Source organism: Sylvia atricapilla, chromosome 2, assembly GCF_009819655.1.
Source record: "Sylvia atricapilla isolate bSylAtr1 chromosome 2, bSylAtr1.pri, whole genome shotgun sequence".
Classification (NCBI taxonomy): domain Eukaryota; kingdom Metazoa; phylum Chordata; class Aves; order Passeriformes; family Sylviidae; genus Sylvia; species Sylvia atricapilla.
In genome coordinates, this window is record NC_089141.1 from 37003184 (window position 1) to 37026496 (window position 23313).

At 38.8% G+C, this 23313-nt stretch overlaps 1 protein-coding gene across 4 annotated transcripts; it reads right to left on the bottom strand.

The window, feature by feature from the left end:
- Positions 1-3027: 3027 nt before the first annotated feature.
- Positions 3028-18263, bottom strand: CCDC82 (coiled-coil domain containing 82). Of its 4 annotated transcripts, XM_066312948.1 has the most exons (8): positions 18201-18263; positions 17501-18073; positions 16802-17045; positions 15510-15602; positions 13356-13480; positions 12615-12785; positions 6958-7143; positions 3028-6412 (listed from the first exon to the last, which is right to left on the bottom strand). In XM_066312948.1, the coding sequence occupies exons 2-8, from the start codon at positions 18050-18052 to the stop codon at positions 6347-6349; spliced, it is 1437 nt and encodes a 478-aa protein (XP_066169045.1). In that variant the 5' UTR covers positions 18053-18073; positions 18201-18263; the 3' UTR covers positions 3028-6346. The 4 variants fall into 4 exon arrangements, with proteins under 4 accessions (XP_066169045.1, XP_066169046.1, XP_066169047.1 ...); XM_066312949.1 differs by lacking the exon at positions 18201-18263 and having other exon boundaries at positions 17501-18130; XM_066312950.1 differs by lacking the exons at positions 3028-6412; positions 6958-7143 and adding an exon at positions 10375-11136.
- Positions 18264-23313: the final 5050 nt, after the last annotated feature.

Sequence of the window (23313 nt, forward strand, 5' to 3'; positions counted from 1 at the left end):
GCTGAGGATGAGGAGGAGCTGACAATAACCCTCTCAGGTGTTTTTTATCCTCTTCCAAGGTCATGCAAATAAATACTTTGAATGCCAGTGATGAAGTGACACATTCCTGGGAAATCCCCCAGAATCTAAAAGATATGCAGCATTAGACATACAGGAAATAGAAAAAGCCCCCACTTTCATGACCCCCATCTCCTTCATGCAGCAACAAACACGAGGGTTTGTTGCAAGATGTGGGTTTCCAGGTTTTGGCTTGGTGAGCACCGCCGGACCCTCCAGCATGTTCAGACCCATGTTTGTCTCAGTAAGCACTTTGAGACTTTGCTGAGGGATAAGGTTTGGGGGAGACGGTTTAGGATTGTGCTGCCTTCAGAGGACGGCATTACTGCTAACAGGAAAAAGAGATTTTTGTTGTTGTTGTTATTTAACCTTGAACAACTGAGGAAGAGTGGGTTATTATTTGATACAGAGCAGTAGCTTGCATCTGTTGAGAACAGTGGCACAGCTGGAATATAAAATGAAATTATAATGTTTGTAAAATAGTAGACGATGTTACCCTTTGCTTCAGGCCTTGATTTGGCTTTTATTTGTTCATTACAGCTCAGATGTCATTGTTGTGTTAAAGGGGATCAGTCACAGAACATACATTCAACAGTAAAACACGAATCTTATGAATCTTATGGAGAACAAGCAAGAGTGTTTTAAATGACGGCTTGGCTGGGGTTTTCAAAGTGGCTGTGGGAATATGAAATCCATCGTGCTGCTCTGGAAGCTACCAAGACAGATGGAGGAATTCTCTCTCTTACAAGATTTCGTAGAACACAGAAAATGTTCTTTCCAAACAAAGATTTTGGGTTTTTTTTTCATTTTAACTTGAGACGCTTAAAATTTGCTTTTTGCCAGTCAGCGTCCTGAGAGTTCGGTCTGTGGTTTGATCTCTCCCTGTCGAGGCGAGAGGCAGCCGGCTGCGGGGCTGCGCTGCGAGTCGCGTTCGCTCAATCCGCAGCAAATGCTGCCCCTGGTGTTTCCGAGCAGGAAATACTCTACAGACATCCCTCGGCTTTCCAAGTTTTGTTCACAAGACCCTGGCGGACGTCACCAACCCCTGGATACTGCCATCAATTTTGGACTGGTTGGTTGTCAATTTTCTTAAAAGCAAGCGGTTCTTAACACGTTGTAATATCCCTTGCGATTAGTGGCATTCTCGTAAATACACAGGGTAAAACAACATAACAGGTCCTTGAACAATTGATTACTTTATTCCTTCTGTTGACACTAATTTGTGACCTTTTTACCTGACATTGTGATCTCACATGAACTGTCATGCTTGAGCATTTTTTTCTGTGTGAATTCCCTACTGCTGTTGAAGCTCTGAGTTTCCCAAACCAGCAGCCTCACCTAGATGAGAAAAGCACTTATTTGTGCTGGGTTCACAGCCAGGAATTCTCACCACAGACATCCCATCGTGCTAATAAATTTCCAAAAATGGAACAAAAAGACTGTGCTGAACCTGTGTCGCCTAAAACCTTGAGTGCATGCTTCAGTCTCAGCACATGCCTCGCTCCTCTGTGTTTAGAAATCCTATATCAAATTGCTTTCAAGTTATATAAACTCCACTGCAACAGCGTATACTTAATATCAATCCTACAGAGGACTTTCTGAACTCGGAACTTTGAATTTTCAGCCATTTCCATTATTTACTTTTCAGTGAGGGTTCTTTGCCATTTTGATTTCCTGGGCTATTCCCAGCTAGGCTCATGTATGAGGCTGCTCACTTGGCAAATTGTTTAACTTTGAAGCAGAGTCTGACTGCACCTGAGTCAGTTTTCTTGCCTTTAAATTTTGGGCACAAGGTGCTTGCAATTGCTGCTCTGTTTAAACTGTAAAGTAAGCAATCCTGAACAGAGCATTTCTGGCTTTTTTTTTTTTTTTTTTTTTTAATTTTTAAACTAATAATAATGAATCCAAGGAAACTGTGTTTATAACTTATTTAACAAACAATAGGGGAATAAACCCTGAACAACCCCATGCCACCACTTACTACCTACACAATTACTAAAATTCACATCAACTATTCAAGGAAGTGGAGTCACTGATGGGGTGATTATCTGTTTTTTTAAATATAATTTCACATATTTCTCATATTCTCCTTGGCTGATAGTTCATACTTTTTTACATTATTTTGTCTAACCTCTAAATTCAGATTAAAAATTGTTATTTCTTTCTTCTCAAAGCAGAACCAGAAAAGCGACTTTTTAGTCTACTTTGTGCGTGCTGGGTATTTCTCTTGAAATGGTATTGTATTTACAAGTGTTTGTGTAGCACACATACACACTAGCCCACTCTGTTTATCCAGACAGACTTAAAAAAGGATAAAACTAGAAGTCTTTATTTATCCAAATAAATGTAAACTACAGGAGCTAAGCATGGGAATTGCCTGTAATTGCCTGCTGAAGTGCTAAAAATAGCTGCTTTTTGGAAACAGAAGCCTTCACTGTCGAAAAAGTGACTGTAACAGCTATCTACTATTAGCAAACAACTTTCTTTCCAAAAACTGAAGGACACAGAAAAAAATCGTTTCTTTTCGTACTTCACTGCAAGAACTGCACAGAATATAGACCAAAAAGAACCTCCTGTCCCAGAAGTACATCGTTAGTCAGCCTGATGCTATGCATAAATACCTTGTGTGAACTTCATCATTATCACTGTCTCCAGTTACAGAACTTAAACTAGAGCAGATTATCAAAACATTACAGGAACTAAGTAATTTCCAAGTATGATCATTAATCACCCGTGCAAAGTCTAATCACATACTGAACTCTCTTCATTGTTCTGTTAAGACAGGTACTTTATCTTAATTAGAGCTACTGCTTCAAAAATTAACACTAAAAACAATTTAAAATATCCTACTGGATTTTATTGTCTCACCTCCTAACGCCATTCAGCTTTTCTGATGCAGAAAAAAAAAAAAAAAAAGCATGAAAGACCGGTGAGATTTCTAAGTTCTCCCATCATCAGATATTTGCACAATTTTTTTTCTGCTAGAAATGTTCTTACTGATTATTTCTACATATAGAAAGTCTCAGGAGTAAGAGTCTTCTTTGTGCTTCATGCTGTACTAGCATTTGCAGAGACCTGGAAAATTTGATTAAATTTTTACATATTTATTCTTCTAAACAAATTTTTAACTTCCCGTGGTGAAGACAAATGTAAAAGTGAGGTAATGACACTTCACATTTGCTGTCTTGTAGAAACACTTCAGGTAGAACAACAGCCACAAAAATATTATCACTTCCTCCCATCTCAGTAAGGGGCATTTCAGAGTTTAAGAGACACAATACACACAAAAACATCAGCTCCTGCCAAATCAAATATCTGTTTCTTACTGAAACAGAAATGAGTGATTTCAATTTAAGACATTTTCTTATTCTCACTGGTGATACCACAGCCAAGGTTAATAAACCTATGGAAGGACTTTCTACCAAGAAGTTCCATCAGAATACTTTTGTATCCCTGCTAGCAACAGAAAAAACAATGATCTGGAAAAGATGTGCTGCAGATAGCACACACTTTTTAGGTGAATGAAGAGGAGGTGAGAAACAAGGTCTGGGATATGAAAAAATGAGTAGAACTGACCATTTCAATTTTCAATCAAACTGTATGTATTCTTGAAATATTACCTGTAATCAGCAAGCCAGAGTTTCACAAACTTTCTCTTTACTTTGGTAGTGAATTGTTTTAATGCTGCAAAAGGAGAGACCATCCATTCATTTTGACAGCAAAAATTTTTTTAAGCAAAAATCATAGTCATGAGTGTTTTCAGAAAAATCATATGGTAGCGAAAATTAGGACCAGTCAGGAAGACTCTAAGAGGACATACTCCATTACATGGTACAGATCTCATTTCAAAATGGTTTTCCTTTGTAAGAATAAAGTTACATCAAATACGTGTTATGTTCCAGAGGAGCAAATGAAACTAATACAGAGATTTTGTTAACAGAAAGAAGTCAGGCATCAATAACTAAAAGGGAGGATGGATTCCTGAGTACTTTTAAGTCAATGGGTGTGTTCTCACCAATATTCCCAGAAGAACAGAGATGAGGGAGGAGAAGGAATAGAGAAGGAAACCTTCAGCTTTGGTAACCTGGGAGATAGATATAAGACATACCAAACCCCAGAATTTTATGTGTCTAACTCACAGGTAAGATATGGAAAAAATATCTTCAACATAAGTTTACTTGAGAGCAAGTCTCAATCTGTTTACTGGGAATTTTCATCTTGGTTTTGTATATCTTGTGTCTGTATGTGGTACAAAGGAGTACTGATGCTACTAACTTACCCTAATAGATTTTAAAACATTGCTGAATTTCAAGTCCTTAAAAATGTAAAAGCAGTTAATTTTTCACAATGAATGCTCGAAAAAGGGTAGTAAATGATGAATCTAAGGTCTCTATGTAAGACTCTAAGAAGTCTCTATGGAAAAAAGGCAGGAGATGTTTACTGTTAAGCAATATACCTGGCAGTAGTAGCCTACCCAATCAGCCTACCCAATATCTCTTCCCAGTAAAATGGCAAAATAAATGTTGTGACTTCTTATGGATAAATCTCTGAGAAATCAGGTTCCATTAGTTTTGCTGCCAACAGGATTCAGAGTGTTAACAGTATCTTCCACTAAGCTCAGCCACAAAAGACTAGTAAGAGTATGTGCTTACTGCAAGATCAAGGATTCAAAATGTTGTGCCTTGCCTTTTATTTTAGGCTATACCTGATTCTTTTTATATGCAGCCCAAAATACAGGGACAGAAACACCAAATAATTTGGGTTGGAAGGGATCTTTAAGGATCATAATGGCCAGGGAAATCTTCCAGTATATCATGTTTCTCAAAGCTCCATCCTGACCTAACCTTAACACCCTTCCAGGGATGGGGCATCCACACCTCTAGGCAACTTGTGCCAGTGCGTCACCAACCTCACAGTAAAAAATTTCTTCCCTCTGTCCATCTATACCTCCCTTCTTTGAGTTTAAAACTTGTTGTCCTGTCACTACAGGCCCTGGTAAAAAAAGTCTCTCTCCATCTTCCTTGTAGGCTCCCTTTAAATACTTAAAGGTTGCAATAAGGTCCTCCAGAGCCTTCCTTTCTCCAGACTGAACAACACCAACTCTCTCAGCTTGTCTACAGCCAGCCCTCTGATCAATTTAGTGACCCTCCTCTGGACTTGCTCCAGCATGTCCAGTCTTTCCTGTGCCAGGACCCTAGAGCTGGATGCAGCACTCCAGGTAGGGTTTCAGCAGAAGGGCAGAATCACCTCCCTCAGCCTGCTGGCCATGCTGCTTTGGATGCAGCCCAGGACACAGCTTTCTGGGCTGTGAGTGCACATTTGCAATTCTTGTCCAATTTTTCAGAATGGACAGTACCATACTTAACCCTTTCTAAATCCTTGAAAATCTGCTCTGATTTGGGTTTCATGCAATTCTGGTAAGCCATGCATCCTGTTTCTGACCAACTCCTACTTTCTGTTAAGTTACACTGGAAGAATTCTTGCCTTATTTTGCATGGGCATATGAACCCATTCTCTTAGGACCGTAGTTACTCCAAGTTGCTGCTATTATGTTTGCACAATGTAAGCTGATGTTTAAAATCTCAGTAAATTGCCCCAGCTGCTTATCAGAGACAGCAATGTGGGCCCATGTGTTCATTTAGATGGCGAAGACTCAGTCTGTATGACGCCCATACTGTGACTCATCACCTACTTTCTCAAGAGAGGAATGACTACTGTGCTGCCAATGCAGTCAGGACTGCAGAATATTTCCTCTGTTGCCTTGCAACTGTCTATATTGATTCCTCAGAGGAGAAATAGATCTTTGCATTTGGGTCCTGTTTGTTGTAACTATCATTCTAACTGACTGGACTTGCTTGTACATAATGAGCAATAAGGAAGGTAAGATGCAAGTCCTAAGCTGTTGTATAACAAAGCCTTACCTTTGCAAATATACCCACTTCAAAAGATCTCAGCATCTCCTATCTTCTCTACAATGCAGCTCAGTCTAAATAGGTGGAAGTTTATTGCACTAGTAAATAGATATTGAACTGATATTTCTGAAAGCAGGAAACCTAAAGTGATTAATGCAGTAAGCTTGGAAGGACTGATTTGGTAAAACTTTGAGTTTTTATTGACACAGATGAGAAATAAAGATACAGCACATTATCAAACAGTAATTTAAAGGCAAATGAATTTAGGTGTAACAGCCTACATAGAAATTTCGAGGCCCAGACAGAGATAAAGTGCATGCAGATGAAGTAGGCCATTCACATTTTAAAAGATGTCTTTCAAAGAGCTATATGACCTCTTAATCAATTTTCTCTTCTTGAAAACTGTCTGCATCTTCCATGTAATCTTCAAGATCATTGTATCTCTGTGAATGAAACAAAAATTGTACCATTTATCAATATTTAATAACTGTATTATGTAAAGACTGCCTTTTGTTGTTCAACATATGACCAAGCATGTCAATAACAATTTAAAAACTATATCTAAAAGCATACTAAATGCAATTGTACTACACATTGTCTTAAAATAATTAATGAAGTGGTTCTGAACAATCTGAAGTTCTTCAGCGTAAACAAAATTCTAAAATATTCTTGCTGTGCCTCATGTACATTCTTCTCATCTTTACAGCTCAAATTTGTTGTGTTGCTGCTTTCAAATGAAACAGGGGCCAGCCTACCCTAGCCCAGAGATCACACAGCTGCCAAAAAGCTTCATGTCAAAAGCTGATGCCAACTCCATGTGAGCACAGCAGCACACCACTCTTTGACACACTGGGTCAGCCAAATGGGGGAATGGCTGAGCTATGTTATCAATGGCCAGTAACTCAGAACTGATCCACTAAATGAGACACTTTATCTGAACTTACTTTCATCTGGTTGGAAAAGAATACAGGGAATAACCCAGTCATACCTTCTGAATCCACCCACTCTCTTCCAGGTGGCTGAAAAGCCGCTCTACAGTGTCTTTGACTGGCTCATCCTCAACACCATCCAATTCAGCAACGGAGCTGCAATCCATGTATAACTTGTACTTGAAGTGCTTCAAGTTGTGATAAACTCTTGTACGATCTGCACACACCATGCCAACCTTTAAAACCTAGGCCAGAGAACAAATCATTCCCTTGGATAGAACCACGATTATTTTTACAATACACAGAATAGGTGGGCTACTTTAGTAAGATTTAACCAGTCAGTCCAGGAAATTTTTTGGAATAATGAAATGAACACAAGAACACTACATGCATAAAATTAGCACAAACCCATGCAGTTTTCACAGCCACAGCAGAAGGGTTTTTGAGGAAGCAGGCAGACAGCAAGTCCAAGCAATGGCAGTTTATCAGTGCAGTCTTCTTGCAAACACAATCATGTTTGTAATTGGGTGTATCTTTCCTATCTCCTGGTGGAACTTTGTTACAAAATCACTAACACTTTAGACAACCATCATATTGTGAAAGCAGAGGAAGAGGAATTATTTGCTTACTTTTGCTTAATATGTAAGTACTTCCTAGGGAGACGAAATAACAGTGTTAACATTTTGTAGACTGAATAACAGTTCAATATTTCTTCAAATAATACATATAAACACATATTGGCATTTGCCTCACAGCACTTAAGAAATGGAAAGGATGAATTTTAAAAAAATATCAGAACTTTAGGTTTTATACAATACAAACATTAATCTGCAACTGTCTGAGAGGAACAGCCAAACTATGATGCTGCAGAAAATAAAGCCTCTGCATCTCTCAGTTACTACCAGTTTTACTTCTATGATTTTCACGCAGAAAAGATGGCATTGTCTTATTTCACATTTTTTTCACAGCATTAGTTATAGGTAAACAAATGGTAAAATGTGCCTGTTACTACATAACCAGAGCATGGATTAGAATAGATGTTATCATCTATCAGCACTACCATGAAAACATTGAGTAATATATTGGTTACAAGAATCACTGGCTATCCTAAATGTTCAAAACGAATATGTCTCATTGGAGGTGAAGGGAGGGAGCAAGACTCAATTTTCACCTGCCTTTAAGCACATCCTGCATTTCACAAGAGAATGTTTTGTTCCACGTCTACCAGAACAGCAGTTCCAGTAGATACAATAGCAAGTCAGAAGAATCTATCCTCTGTAAATGACCACAGGTGCACTGATTACTACTTCAATCCATGGAGAAAAAGGGTATCAGGTGAAATCTACAAGAAATCTACATCTGGCTGGTTTTTAGAAGTCAGGTTTTCTAAAAAGCAACATAATTACTACAAAGGTAAAGAAATGGAGTTTGTTCTTCTGAAAAACAAAAACAAACCCTCATCAACTTATCCTCCAAGGACAACATTGTTTTGGACTGACCTCTTGTCACACCTTTCCATAACAAGTATGTAAATGGCTAAAGTCCTCTGCATTAGTAATGCAGAGCTATAACTGCATTGCTGTTTTACATTACATGCACATATACATAATATAATCATATATACATATAAGAATCAACCAAGTTTTAAGTTGCAAAACTATTTCTTCTGAGCCACAAAAGTGATATTTTTTATTACTAATAATCTGAACACTCTCAAATTACAAGAAGGTAAGTTTTAATTAAAGCTTACAACCCACCTTTTCAGGGAGATTTTCTGAATGCATGACCAAATGTTTGCATCTGTGAGCAGTTCCCCAAAACACCTGACCTACTTGTGCAACCTAGTACTAGCTCTATCTGCTGAATATGAAGGTAACAGAAAAGTGTATTTTTTCAAGATTATGTAAACAGAATTTATATGTATTAGTTATATAATTTCTTAACTATATTAATATATCTTAATTTCTTAAATATATTAACTAGCAGCTCAGCGGATATCATTATTATATTAGTTAAGTCAAAAGAGACACACTCACTTAAAACAACTTTTGATCTGAACTCCAGTAAGTGGTTATTAACTGAATTTTTAAACATTTTGAGATAAAAAATGCCAATTATTCTATTTTAATTCTCTACTGATCATGTATATGTTGTCCCTATATACAGCTCCATTTTCTAATATCTCCAAAACTGAAAAAGGCTTGTGATTGGTGCTGCAGGTGCTTCTGAATTGCAAGACCTACCAACTAATGCTTAGCCTTGATCAATTCAAATTTCCAGAAGGCACCATTTCAAACACTGCAGCAATGAAGAATTGAGCTGCAGTGTTTTGTAGAGCATTGCACAACTTTTCAAGTATCCCAAGTAATAAGGTGTGGCATTTGGAACATTATGTGATACAAAATAGGAGATACCATCTTGCATCAAACTGATGGCCCAGTTTTCTCCCCTGTAACAACAGCCAGCAGGAGATATGTAGGAAGTTAGTGTAAGATCCAGCACAAACATTAGAATGATTGTAAGATTACCACACATTTTCTGGCAGCCAAGAGTTAAGGTCGTCTGTATCATCCCAAATAGCATGTTCCATAGTGTGAAAGAACTTTCCCCAAGAACCTGTCTAATCCATTTTGGGACCAAATACTATTTTTCCCTTCAAAAATACCCTGTGGCAGTGAGTTTCATAGCTTATTTATGTGCGACGTGGAGAAATGCCAAAGGCAAATAGCTAAATATCATATAAATGCAACTATGTATTGTGTTTTTAAGCAAGAAAGATATTGTATTTTTAGACTGCTATTTCAGAATGCAGCTTTGGAAAGAATCTCAGTACTGTACTCACTCTGATTTTTCCCCCCTCACAGTTCTCAGTCCCTCTGTGTTAATGCTTAACTTATCTACTCAAGCTGGCCCTATCAGCCAAAGCTGTGTTAAATCACTTTGTATGGAATGTAGGAGCATGGCTGGACAACAGCACAACATGCAGTGACTGAATCCATGTCCTCTAAGCATGTTTATAAACAGAATACCAAGACTGAGAGTAGAAAACCATTTATAACCTAGGTGATACAAGGAGCAAGGAAATGTGGGGGACACTTATATCTCTAAACCTTGTGATTCTCCCTGATCGGGGGGAAATAAGAATTGGCACCTACACAGTGAACAATCACTGCAAGCCTAAGCAAAATTGGAACAGCTGTTTCTCTTCTCTTTCTACTGGCAAAGCAGAGTACTTCAGAGATGAGAGAAAAGTTTTATGCAGAAGAAGGAGGTTGGATGTCTGTTTTTGTTCTCTTCACATCCACTTTTCTCAGGTATTTTCAAATAAATCTACAGAAAATAGTCCAACTACAGTGTTTCCATTCAATTTGATGTGTCAGTGCTAACTGCCTTCTCTAGCAGTCAATTAAGCTTGTGAAACGGTGTTTTTTATGTAGCTCCATGAGCCTTTTTTTCTTTTATATTTTTTTTCTAAATTGGCAGGACAAGTTGCTCAATGCTTTGCCAGCAGAGCTTTAAAGACAAATTGAGAACAGTCTTTTAGCAGTCTAAACTGAAGGTCACCATAAGAACACAAACGCTGCATTACAAGGCACTATCAAAAATGACTGGAAGGTGCTCAATTACACTCTCTCCTGAGTCTGCTTAACAGCCACTGAGCTATACTAAGCAGGGACATAGCAGACATCCCCAGATGCTGGTGTACACAGGGTAAAAAAAGCTCTCATTTTGTACTGCTAAGATGAAGAGGACAAAAATGAACCAGCAAGTTAGTTCAGTATTCCATAGGATATCTCAAGTTTTTTCCAAAGTGAAAAATAGCCAACACTTTATGCAGGACAACATTTGATCAGCAGCGAGTGAGTTATTTCCAAAGTTAAGCTGAAAGGTAAGTAAAGATTAAATTCTTGTGCTAGTTCACCAATTATTTCGGGTTAGGTAAGGCCCACATTTCCCATGAAAAACTGTGTATTTTTAAATTAGTGATCTGTATGTAAGGAAGAATGACTATTACAGAGTAAAGTATCAGTGCTGGGATAATTGCAGAGGACTCACTGTTTTCCTGCAATAAGCAGGATTAAAAAGGGGAAAAGCATTGCTGGAAAAGCCTAGCTTTCTTGACTACCATGCACATACATACTTTTCAAAACAGAATATCAGCAACTGCTGCTCAGAAGGGTCTGTAATATGAGAAAAAGTGGTACAGATTTTAAAGCTCCTGCATTACATGCAGAGCCCTGTATAATGCCAAAATGAGAATCATAGTGAGACCTCTCAAATCTGTAAGTTAATGAATTTGCAAACATCCAAACAATACAGGTTTGAGCTTCAGTAAGACATACTCCCTGTTTGACAAGGGCTTAATTTTATTTTTACTTAAGAAATCCTATTACATCTCATTACCAAATATAATAAAAAAACCCCTTGTTCTTAAACTTTTTAATTTTCAACAAATACTGTGAGGAACTTCAGCTGTGTCCAAAACTCCTTTTATACTCACAAATAAAATACCATTTTATTGATGGTATTGATGGTCCCTTCCTGAACGGGACCAAAGGCAGAACTTGGCTATCAGCTTGCTAAACAACTCTAGCAATATATTATTCATGATAAATCATGTGCTTTGAATTTATCCTAAGAGGTCATGAATTGCATTACTGAAGGTCATATGCATACCTAATCATAACAATTATGTGTAGCTGTAAATTTGAAGGGAAGATCTCTGAATATTAGAAATGCCCAAGTTCTTGAAGAGTCAAATTTTTCAAAAGGCTCAGCTGTGAAATAAAATTGTATTAGACTATTATTAAATTATTTTAGGTGACTTCTCAAGTCGCCAAAAATGACTGCCTAAATGGAACATTATGTAACAACATGAAATATGCCATTTAGTAACAAAAAACCAAACAAAACCCCAAAACAAACAAAAAAATAAAACAAAAAAAATCCAAAATGTTCTAGAAGTGACAAGTGACAACTGAGAGAGAAATAGATGCAAGACTATCTAAATGGAAGTGTTCTCTAGTTTGTTCTCTAGACAAGTAATTCTGATAATGCAGTAAAGGGGAAAAGGCTCTAATAAAATTTCTTGATGTAGGCAGAAACAAGTTTTCTTGAAAGAAGATCAGCAACTTCAAGTGTCAGTGAATCTGAGATGCCAAGATAATTTCTCCTGAGTGAATAGCTATGTGGGAAATAGCAGATATGGGAAAAAATCTAAAGAATGAAGCAGTAAATTCCAACAAGGTTGCACTTGGACTGCTCAAATGACCATTGCACTGTGTCACTCAATGTTTGAACCCAGAGCAAACAAGAACTGTTGGGGTGCACACGAACCCTCCATGTGCTAGAGGCAGAGCAGGCACAGAATGAGCAAACCTAGCAACCCAAGGTTGAACAAACCTTACTTGCAACAAAACAGAGAACACAATCATTCAATGGCAATGACTGTCTGTCATACAGAAAGTTACTTGTACAACATTTCTGACCACCACTCAATGCAAGATTCCTGCTGGGGAAGTCTTAAGGGTATTATAGGCATGCACAAAGGTACAAAGGGCTTTTCTATTAACTGGTGGCTGTGGGGAGGAAACAACACATGGGTCATTGTGATGCAGCCAAAACCAAAGGTCTTAGAAAAATACCTGTTTTATTGTCTTGATAAAAGAAAAACTTAAAAATAAAACTTAAAAATAGAGTACCGGTTTGAAATTACCTGTTTATCACCTGACATGAAGTCATCCACTTCCAAAGTTTTGCTATTATATAGCCTTCCAGAGAGCAACACACTGAACCTACAACACCGCTTCATTTCACAGGCCTGACAAGACATCGTTTCTGTATTTTTCAAGCTTATGTGAACATATGGGTAACAATCCACACGCTCCTGAAAAACAGATCCCAAAGAACATTAAAGAGTCTCTGTAAACTGAATGATGACTCAAACAGGTTGGTGAGTACCATGTACTCACACAAAATTAGTCCAAGAAAAGTGAAAGAGATCCGAGTTTCCTTATTACAGTGATTATTAAATCATCACACCCATGACACTAATAGTCTTCTAGTAATATACATACAACTAACTGCACTATACTGACTTAATTTTTTGTAGTATTAGTAGTAGTAGTAGAAAGTTCATGTTGAACATACTGTTTACCTGTTTGTGGGAGGTGGAAAAAATTTTGCTGGAACGTTTGGCAAGTGACAAAAAAAATCCTCAAATGTCATCTGCTGAAGTTAGCAGGGGACACATTCAGGTAGCTGAGAAGAGATTCTGTTCTGCTACCTGAACGTTTGTCTGGTTATCACCATGTAAAAGTATTTCTAATATTTATATAAGCATAGAAACAAATTATTCAAGTTAAAGAACAATAGCTGCTATTTAAAAGGAGATATAATCACAGTGATTGTTGCACCTTTACGGAGAATTTCAGCATTTAAAGTAGAACCTCCACACCTTGTATCGATCTTTCCAGCGGCTTCTACAGATTAAGTTCTCCAGACGAGGCTGAATGAAGCGGTCATCCAGGTAATGAAGTGAGAGCAGCATATCCTGTGCATACTTCTTTTGTCTCGTTCCATCTGCTCAGTGAGAACCATTAGTAATTTACTGACCACCCTATGTTGTACAAGTTCTTTTAGATAAAATTTTCAAGGACATTATGCTTCTGTATACTAAGAGCTATGAATGATTTTAATAAACTGATATTGGATACATTTGTTAGTGTTACCCATAAAAATGATCCATGCAATCCATGCATCTTGATAAAGAGATATATTTTGTTATTTAAAAGGGGTACATGAAAAAACTCAAGAATCAAGTCAAAAGCTCTCATCCCAAATAGAGATCCACTCACTCAACTCCATCAAAAATAATGGAAAAGGAGGAAGCATGTGGGAGAATGTCGTGCTTTTCAACAAGTCTAAGTTGTTCAAAATGTATAAGGGAAGTGGTTGGAATCCACAAAACCAAACTGCTCTGAGCTGCTTCAGAGCAGAAATCTTTGTCACTTATACAGATCATAGAGAAACTGACCTTTACTTCAGTAGCACAATCACATGCCTTGAGTTAGGCAGCATAAGTACTTTCAAATACTTACTCAAGCAAAATAAATAAAAAAGCATGAGGATGAATAAAACTACCACTATTACTGTTTCCCAAATGCATGTTGGACCCCAGGAATTAAACAGGACTTCTCGAGATGCAGGCCAATGCACACTGCCCCGGAACTTCAGTGTGTACAGACATAAAACCTAATTCAGCTACCTCCCTATGCCTTCTAGCAAAGCTGTTATCCAAAAAAAGGAACACCTGAGAAGGACCACCATCTAGCTTTCTATATAAAAGAGGTCAATGTCAGTATAGCCAACATGATTGCAATTAACTGTTCTTCCATATTCACTTTATACACACATCTGAAGTATGAGCTTGAAAAGGCTGCGCTAGAGCACAGAACAAAATCTCTCCCCATAAAAAGCAACTGTGAACTCCAATACTATAGTAGCTGCTCTTGAGTCAAAACTAAGAGATTCACTTCCATTAACTCAGAACAATCCATTCTATGCTATAAAGACACATTTTTGTAATGCTAGGCTATGTTCATACAGCTCATGTACAACCTCCAGCTCATCCGCAGAGCTCACTTACTTCCAGCAACTTGGCAGTAAATTGTTACATTTTATTGAGCAGATATCATTTGAAATAGAAGGAAGCTATTACAACATTAATCTGGCAGTGTTTACTTATTACTTTTCAAAGGCTTGTTTTTACTTGTTGAAACAAAACAAACCAAACACCTGAAAGAACTAGCAGCTGTAGATAAAAGACATTTTTAGCCCCAAGAGTATACAGCCTTTATTGTGAGGTCTGTGGTGTACTTCAGTTTCTCCATTCCCTCTTAGTTCCTGATGACACCAAAACCTCCACTCTTGGCACTTTGCTGACTCCTTCCACAATCTGACACTGAAGAGTCCTCTCCTTAATCCCATCTTTACAGGGTTTATGAAACTATGTGTGAGGCTGTTATTCAGCCCCACTAGGCCAAATGCCAAAAAGCACTTCCTCAGAAAGAATAAGACAAGTACTGACTGCAGCGCAAGCTTATTTATCTGATGTGTTAAAACAAAACAAAACAAAACAAAACAAAACAAAACAAAAAAAAAAAAAAGAAAAAGAAAAAAAATCCGATATAGAGACATCTCCATAACTAAAAGCATTTATTATCTGTCAAATTCCTAAGGAAAAAAGTTGTGAAGCACAAGAGATTTTGAAAAACCAGCTGACCTTGAAATGTTTTCATTGAGATATCTGCTTTGAAACTAATATGGTTTTCATGTTGGAAAGGTTACTACTGATTAGTAACAGAGAAACACATTCCTACTCAAGAAGGCATTTCAAGCCTTCTGTGCTCAAGAATTAAGTCTACACATTTTTCCAAGATTACTGTGTCACTTCCAGAAAGAGTCTCCTCTCAAAGTTATATAGCAGGAAAACCACAGACTTCAGGACTCTCAGTTCTATACTCTGATCAGGATAAACACCTCTCCCTGGAATAAATGGCTTTGTACAACTTTGAATGCATGAATATATTATTTAATGCAATTTACTTACCATATAATGAGCTCAGAAAAGTGTCATCGATTGCATTTATGAGGAAAGCCTTTACTATTCTTTTGAAGTGTACATAATGATCACAGCGAGATACTGGGAAGAAAGCAATACAACCAAAATTTACTAAAAGAAGGAAAAAAAATCCAAAAGAAAGTAAGCCATGTTAGAAGCCCTATAAGAAGAATTCTTTTTCTCCAGTATTGTAAGTTTAGAATTTAAAAGTTATTTAAATATAAATTTAGAAATAATTTCAACGCACAACATCCACACCCACAGGATTTTGCCTTTGTGTTTCTCATCCTAATGATCCTACAGATTTTTAGCATTCTAAAGTCACATGTGCTTCCAGCAAGACGAGTCCACAGTAAGAACTACAACTACTAAGAGAAGTGAATAATTTGTTCTACAAATAGCAGAAAATAATATAAATCAGAGAAGGCCAGGCTTATGATGTGGTCATGGGTTTTTTGGTTGTGTTTTGGTTGTTCATTTTTTCTTTCTTTCAAATATAGTTCTGCTGAGGTCTTCAGTGGGGAAGAAATACCACAAATGCTTGTGACTACCTGCACTAGCACTGACTGTCCAGTCACTACATACCTACTCCTGAACAACAAAATATGGAAGAAAATAACTCACACAAGGTTCTGCTTCAAACCTCTCTGCTCCATCCAGAAACTGGTCTTCATAAAAGAACAACTTGAAGAGTTTTCTTGCTCGGTGTAATTTGGCCGAGATTGGCCAGTGAAGTCAGAAACCCCTCCAGATCTCTGATCCCAAGTCTTACCACCACAGAATAAAAATACATTTAAAAAAATCCCAAATAAAACAAACAAAAAAAAAAACCAACTAAACAAAAAACCAAACAACAACCCCCAAAAAATAAAATCCCAAGCCCCAAACTCATAGCAAGAACAGAATTTGGGTAGATTAACATAGTTGCTCTTAGCATAAACCACAAGAATGCAGGATGAAGGATGATGCTGTCAGGTCTCCACAGGAATGAATGCATCATAGGCAGCCTACTTCATCCTAAATCAGACCAACTGAAATAAAAACTGTGCAATAAGGTTTAGCTTTCTCCCCGCAACTTTTACCCTCTCTTTACTTAGATACCAAAAGACTGCAGAAGCTTTCTGTGGAAAGCAGAATGCTTTCATAATAAATTAAACCTTTTAGATATCTGCTTTTAAATATCATATGCTTTTCCTTAGCCTTTGTATTCAGCCCATTAACTTTTAATACAGTGTAACGAGCTAGTTATAAGGAAAAATTATCATTAATTTTGATCTTACACTGTGGGATGTAGTGTGCCAGCAGCTCGCTGTTTGATGGATTTGGTTGCTTTTGATGTGGCTGATTTTCACTCTTTGCATGCTCTGTGTTGTCAATGTCATCATCATCACCACCATCATCGTATTCCTCTTCCTCTACTACAAAATCTTTTATGCTGCTACTGTCAGCTTCACTACCTTCTGATGGTATGAGGGGCAATGGACAGAGTGGTTCCTCTTCTGTTGGTGCTTCACTATTAGAATCCTAATTAAATTTTAAAAAGTATTTCAAACAGAAGAATTTTCAGTATTTGCACAGACAAAATACTACATACAGCAGCTAAGATTTTTGACCTAATAACACCATTTGTTCAAGTACCAAGAAAGCATGCACTTCCAAAAATACATCATTCTGTACTAGCTGACAGTTACTTTCAGCTTTAAATTAGCTATTTCCATGTACCTCTCTTCACTCTGCTTCTAGGAATTAAACTAACATGAGATCTACAAGACACTTCAGCAGGCATTCTGCTTCCTGATACAAACAATTTGACAGATTTTCAGCAGTCAGTAGCTATCCAGTTAATGTGATGTTAAAATATTACAGAACTACTAATTAGTCATGCATTCAAACCTAAAAAATCCCACTGATTTGCATCTCTTAACCTTTTCTCACATTAAATTTTTTCTCCAATTAAATTTTAAAGATAAAACCCTGACCTCACAATCTGCACTGCTGCAGGACCTCCGCGCTGCACTTTGTCTAACGAGTTCTTTCAATTTTGCAAGCACTTTTTGTTTCCTGCTAGTAGAAACATCCTCTGTAGGGCATGTTTTATCAGGCTGCCGTTCTTCAGAACTCTCATCGTCATCCACTATACAGCGGCGTTTGGCAGAAACCTTTCTAACAAGAATGTCACTGCCCTCACTTTCATCACTGTCATATATGACAGAGGAGCTCCAGCTCTTACGCTTCCCAGGCACAACGCACTCATCGTCACCATCTGTGACTTCCCCACTGCGGTCCTTCTCCTGCTGATCTGAAAGACCGCTCTTGGCGGGCGTTTGATCTTTTACATCTATTTCACTTTCTGAGGTGGCAGACTCCTCCTCCTCCTCCCCAGAGGTGGCTGAGGACTCGTCATTGCTGTCAGGCAGTATGAGCGCCCTCCGGGTGCGTCTCCAATCGACTCGGGATTTGCATGACGGCACTTCTCTCCCTGCGGTCTGCTTTCTCGTTTCGTATCTTCTGACAGCCGGTTTTATCCCCATCGGAAGGCTGTAGCGACACACCTAAATATAAACTGATAGAACAAAGCACTTAGTACATTGTGCCATTCAAAGAGTTAAAAAAAAGCACACGAGCCTACACATTTTGCTCCATATGCTTATGGCTTAGCAGCACCATTAAGAGACTCACGCGGAAAGCAGCACCAAACAAAACTCAGCACGCACAGCAGCTTGCCGAGGGGCCAGAGCTGACCCAGCTGGGAGGGAATCAGCTCTGGGGCGCCGCTCCCGTGGCCGTCTCCCGGCTCCAGGCGGCTCCGGGGCCGTTGTGGGGCCGGGCACCCCCGCCTCGTGCGCCGCCGTTTCCCGCCGTTTCCCGCCGCGCGCTTCCCCGGCGGCCGCGCGCGGGCTCCCGCCCCCTCCACCGCTCCGCGCGTCACGATTGGTCGTCGCGCCTGTCACTCATCTCGCCGCGATGTTTACGGAAGTGGAGTCACGCCGCGGTGGGGGTTGGGAGGAGGGTTGTGGTTGTGTGATCGGTGGCTGGCGAACTGGAGGTAGCGAGTTCGAGTCCCGTCTCCGTGGTTCCCGGTGCATCACCCGGAGGTTTCATGCAGCGCTATCGTGTGGTGGTTTAATTGTTTGTGCCTGTCCTCGGTGCGTTCCCGAAAAAAGCCTGCGTGGGCTTGTGGGGTACGGCATCTCCCTAGCGGGGCTGGCAGCGGCTTTCTCAGCAGCCCTGGGAACAAACCCGGTGGGTTTGCGAGGAGAGCTGGGGGTGTTTAACCTGGAGAAAAGTGAGCTCGGGGGCCCGTGTCGTTCTCTACAACTGCCTGAAAGGAGGGCGTAGCAAGGATATGATAAGAGGAAATAGCCTCAAATTGCTCCAGGGGAGGTTTAGGTCGTACTTTAGGAAAAAAATTCTTTCCTGAAAGGATGGTCAAGCATTGAAACAGGTGTCGGGGAAGTGGGGGAGTCACCGTCCCTGGAAACATTCCAAAGACGTGTGGATATAGCACTTGAGGAAAGGTTTTAGTGGTGAACACAGTGGTGATGCTTCATGATGTTAAAGTCTTTTCCAGCCTTAACGATTCTACGATTCTGTGAATAATGAGCTTCTGCTGGTTTTCTGCACAAAGCGTCTTTGAATAGGGTGCTGGATTCTGTACAGAGCTAATAAGCTTACAGGTGCATTTTAATAGCAAGATTAACGTCTTAAATTTTCCCTGCTTTGTTGGTCTGTGGCAAAAAAACCTGCTGTCACCTTGGAACGCATTCTGCTGATATATTTATACTCTGAGATATATATATATATATATATATATATATATACTCTTTTACCAGGATCTTGTAATTGCTTCCATATTTTTTTTTAAATAGCTGTTTACAAAACCATAAGGAGAGGAATGACAATTATTTCTCGTCTTATTTACATAATGAATTTGATATGGTGAAAAGGTGTGCACCCGTGTGTTGAATTTGTACCAAAATGTTTATACTGAAAGGGTTATAATTCAAGGATTATATTGCTTTAGGGGATTTGTAGTCCTGGGCTGACATTTCTTTTAATTGCTTTACGTTCAAAGTCAGTACGTGAATTTTCACATAAATATACGGATCAGAATTTACCCATGATTTATTATTTTCTCCAAAGTGTGGTGGAAGTCAGCATTTCAGGGTGCTGCTCTGTTCCTGGTCTCCATCACATTTCTTGCTTCCAACGTCGCCACCTTGTGACAAAAGGCATGAAGGAATCCTGGTAGTTTTACTCCTATAGTACAGCTGACGGAAATAATGTACTTACAATGAAAATACTGTATATAACTGAAGAAAATATCTAGTAAATACATTTTTTCCTACCTCAATGACATGAGGAGTTTCAGTTATGGATGCTGGCTTCTGACAGTATTGAAGGACAGCAGAAGATTTACTATTCACAGTGCTTATATCCTGATTTCTTCTGATGATTTTTCAGGTGAGCCCTGTCCTAGGGGTGTCTGTAGCATGGGGTCATGGCTGACCTTAGATTTAAGTAGCAGAATTCAGTCAAAAGACAGAAGTTTTCCAAACATACAAGTTTTCCTCAAAAGTCCTCTCTAAGTATCTTAATATGTTCTGTACACATTAAGCAAACTCATTTGTCTGATGGAAAATGAATGCAGTTGATTTTCTTGTGTACCATAGCATTTTTTCCCGTGTTTGTTACTCAGTTCCTGAGGCAGTTACTATGCCATGTCATGGCAGCAGCATCTCCCCAGTACAGAGTTTTGTATTTTACTGGGGTATTCTGGTCCCATGTGATTTTAGATAACAGAGAAATTATTACATTGAAACCTTTATTTTAAGTGGCAGCCCCCAGTAGCTTCTTCTGTTGCTGGCTGCTTTAGTCACTGAGTATTTGCTCTGCTGCTTTCCAGCTATTGTTAGTTGTCCGGCTGTTGCTCTGTTCACATTGCAGTTTCTCTGGAGCTTTAGCTCTTCTGGGGTTCAGTGATGTACAGGGTTATATGCACATTCCTTCCTCAAAACAGACCCTTCCTGCCTGGGGTATTCTCCTTTCCCTAAGGTAAGCAATGGGAAGCTCAGAGCCTGCAGTTCCCAGGGACTGTTTCCTGCAGCAGTGCAGCACTTACAAAGGCCCCCATGACTCCCAGGCATACTGAGCATTAGGCTGGCTCATGCCCAGATAGCAGTGTTGGAATTTACCCCAACTGGAAAAAAGAATAAAAAAACCCAAAAAACCAAAACAAATAAAACAACTTAGAAATCTCTTTTTGACTTTTAAAACTTACACAGAGGTTCAGCCTGGCTGGGACTGGCACAGGCATCAAAGTTGCTCTTGCTCTCTGACAGGTTGCAATAGCTCAACAGTGTGTTAGAGCAGAAGTGGCAAGCCACTTCTGAGTTTGACAAGAGGTTTAGGCAGTGGCACCCATGGCATTGAGCTTTAATGCTTTTGAAATAAAATTTCAGCACTGCAGTTCCTTAGAAGGGACTTTTTGCTGATCGCCAGCTTACATCACCAGGGACTCCCCATCCCTTCACCAAGTCCACTGCTCAGTCCATTTATGGCATGCACTAAATAGAGATATAACCACACAATAAGAGTTTTATCACCAGAGAGGGCTGCTAGCACTCGTAGGGTGGTCCCCAAGTAAGACTATACCTGAAGTGTATTAATTGAATATAAGGTCATCTTTTCATTTTTTGTCCTTTTATTCTTTCTCTCTGTCTTCCTTGAACTCAACCTCCTGCAGGGTACATGAAGAACATGTTACAGAGGATTCACTATCTTGCATTTCCCTGTTTCCTATTTCTTTGTTAATGGAAGACCATTTGCCTAATTTTAGGGAGAATCCCTGCAAATGGTAAGCCCTCCCAAAAGCCTTTGTAGCTGCTGGCTGACTTTGACCTGATTCTTGCCATTTTGTTGTAATCACTCTGTAGTCAGTGGCAACAGAGAAATTGACTTTAATAGTTATAATTTTTTAAGAGAAAACATTTTAAGATTCCGTTTTCAATGCCTCTTTTAAAGAACATAAGAAGTATGTTTCAAAAAAAAGTTTTAAAAGTTTCCTGGAGCACAGAGATTTCATAGTAATTCTAAAGCCCCCCCGCCTTCCCTCATGCTTTTGTGAATAGTACAACTTTTCTCAGAGACTGGAATTTATTTCTGCACAGAAGCCTTTTTAAGGAATTAAATGGGGTTTATGAGATCCTTAATCCTGATTCTGGCTCTTTGTGTGGTGTTGAATTTCATAGAAAGAGTGAATTTCAGACAAAAGAGACCAACGGAGTTAACATCTAATCTCTTTTTGAAACACTGAGAGCTTTCTGGTCTTGTGAGATTCTGAAGTGATGTTTCATATACAAAAGTTTTTTTGTGTATCTTGTAGGCTGGATCATGATTACTAGATGACTTGCATGATGTTTTCAGCAGTTCATTTGGGAGCTCTCGTCCCTGTTATTTGAAAGACCTAATAGTTGATAAAATGTGTAGTTTACCTTGCCCTTTGTATATGCAAGTTAAAATCTTTTATCTTCAGTGCCTCAGGTATATACAGTCTAATAGCAGGAGGGTACAAGGCTGCATGTAGGTAATGTTCATTATCACTATTTGAAGATCACCTCTCTTTCGATCAGTTTCACTCTAGTAAAACTCAGTTTGTTCTATTTTCACTGGCTTCACCTTGGTCTTTCAAAGTCACGTAGAGTATGAATTACATCCTTCTGTGTTGAAGTAAGGGACTGGAGAATAAATAGAATTTGATGTTTATCTGGTGCTGGTATAAGGGTGAGGCATTTCTCCACAATCCTGGAGAGATTGTGTTTAGATGATGTCATTTAGATAATGGTGGCCATAACTTGACCATGTTGATGTGCTGAATTTTGAGCAAGAGCAAACCAAGGCATAACTTACTAGTGTCCCCAAGAACTGTGTAATGAAGCTCAGCAGTGCATTGAGGGGAGGGGTATTTCATCCTACTTTCAGAGTTTTTCACCTTCATTTTAATATTTCCTGGAGAATTTGCTTTAACTTTTGTGTGATTTCTTTTCTGTGGGTCACAAATCAAACATAACCTGGCAGCATTTCTCTAGGAAGTTCAGGAAGAATGTGATGAGTCATGATATGTGACCAGAATAGCTGTGCTCTTAGAGAGTGGACAGAGTTCCACCCACAAAACTGTGCTTAGGTACTTGAATATATTCGATCTGTGGCAGCAGAAACAAGAGACTCTTAGAATGAACTGTAGTGGCAAAAGCATTCATCTGCTTGTTAGTGCATGTGCACTTACTCCTTACCATGCTATACACCAGAGGCTCTGTACCTGCAAAAGCCTTTCAGCTTTAACTTAGCCTTCATTTTTGGCCTGGCTTGATGAATGGCTATTAAAAGCCTTCTTTTGTGTTTTCATTGCATTATAGATATAAAAAGTAAGTATTTAAACCATAACGAAGAGAACACCTGCCTAGTTAACCCACCCTGCATGTACTACAAAGAGGATACCAAAATATATGCAAACAAAGTGATGTCCCTACATTTCTTACTGTGCCGTTTATTTCTTTAATTGAGGGAATGGAGGCAATGTAACCCTGTTTGTAAGGAGGTGCAGTTTGCATATTCTGTATGTAAAGGTTACAAATCTATTAAATTATTTGCATAACAAATAGTGAAGTCAGAATAAAGGATTGTTTCATCCCAGGGCTGATGGTGGTTCTCCAAGAGTTACTATTTGAGTAAAGCACCTTTCATGTGAAGGTGTTGTTTCAATTCAGATCCTTGGCAAAAAGAAGAGGTACAG

Excerpts from the sequence above, each read along its gene's own strand:
- CCDC82 (XM_066312948.1), bottom strand. The coding sequence starts at position 18,052 with ATGGGGATAAAACCGGCTGTCAGAAGATACGAAACGAGAAAGCAGACC. Across the intron at positions 15,603-16,801 it reads GGCACACTACATCCCACAGT|TATCTCGCTGTGATCATTAT; the intron begins GTAAGATCAAAA and ends CTTTCTTCCCAG. Across the intron at positions 7,144-12,614 it reads TCATGTCAGGTGATAAACAG|GTTTTAAAGGTTGGCATGGT; the intron begins GTAATTTCAAAC and ends TCTCTGGCCTAG.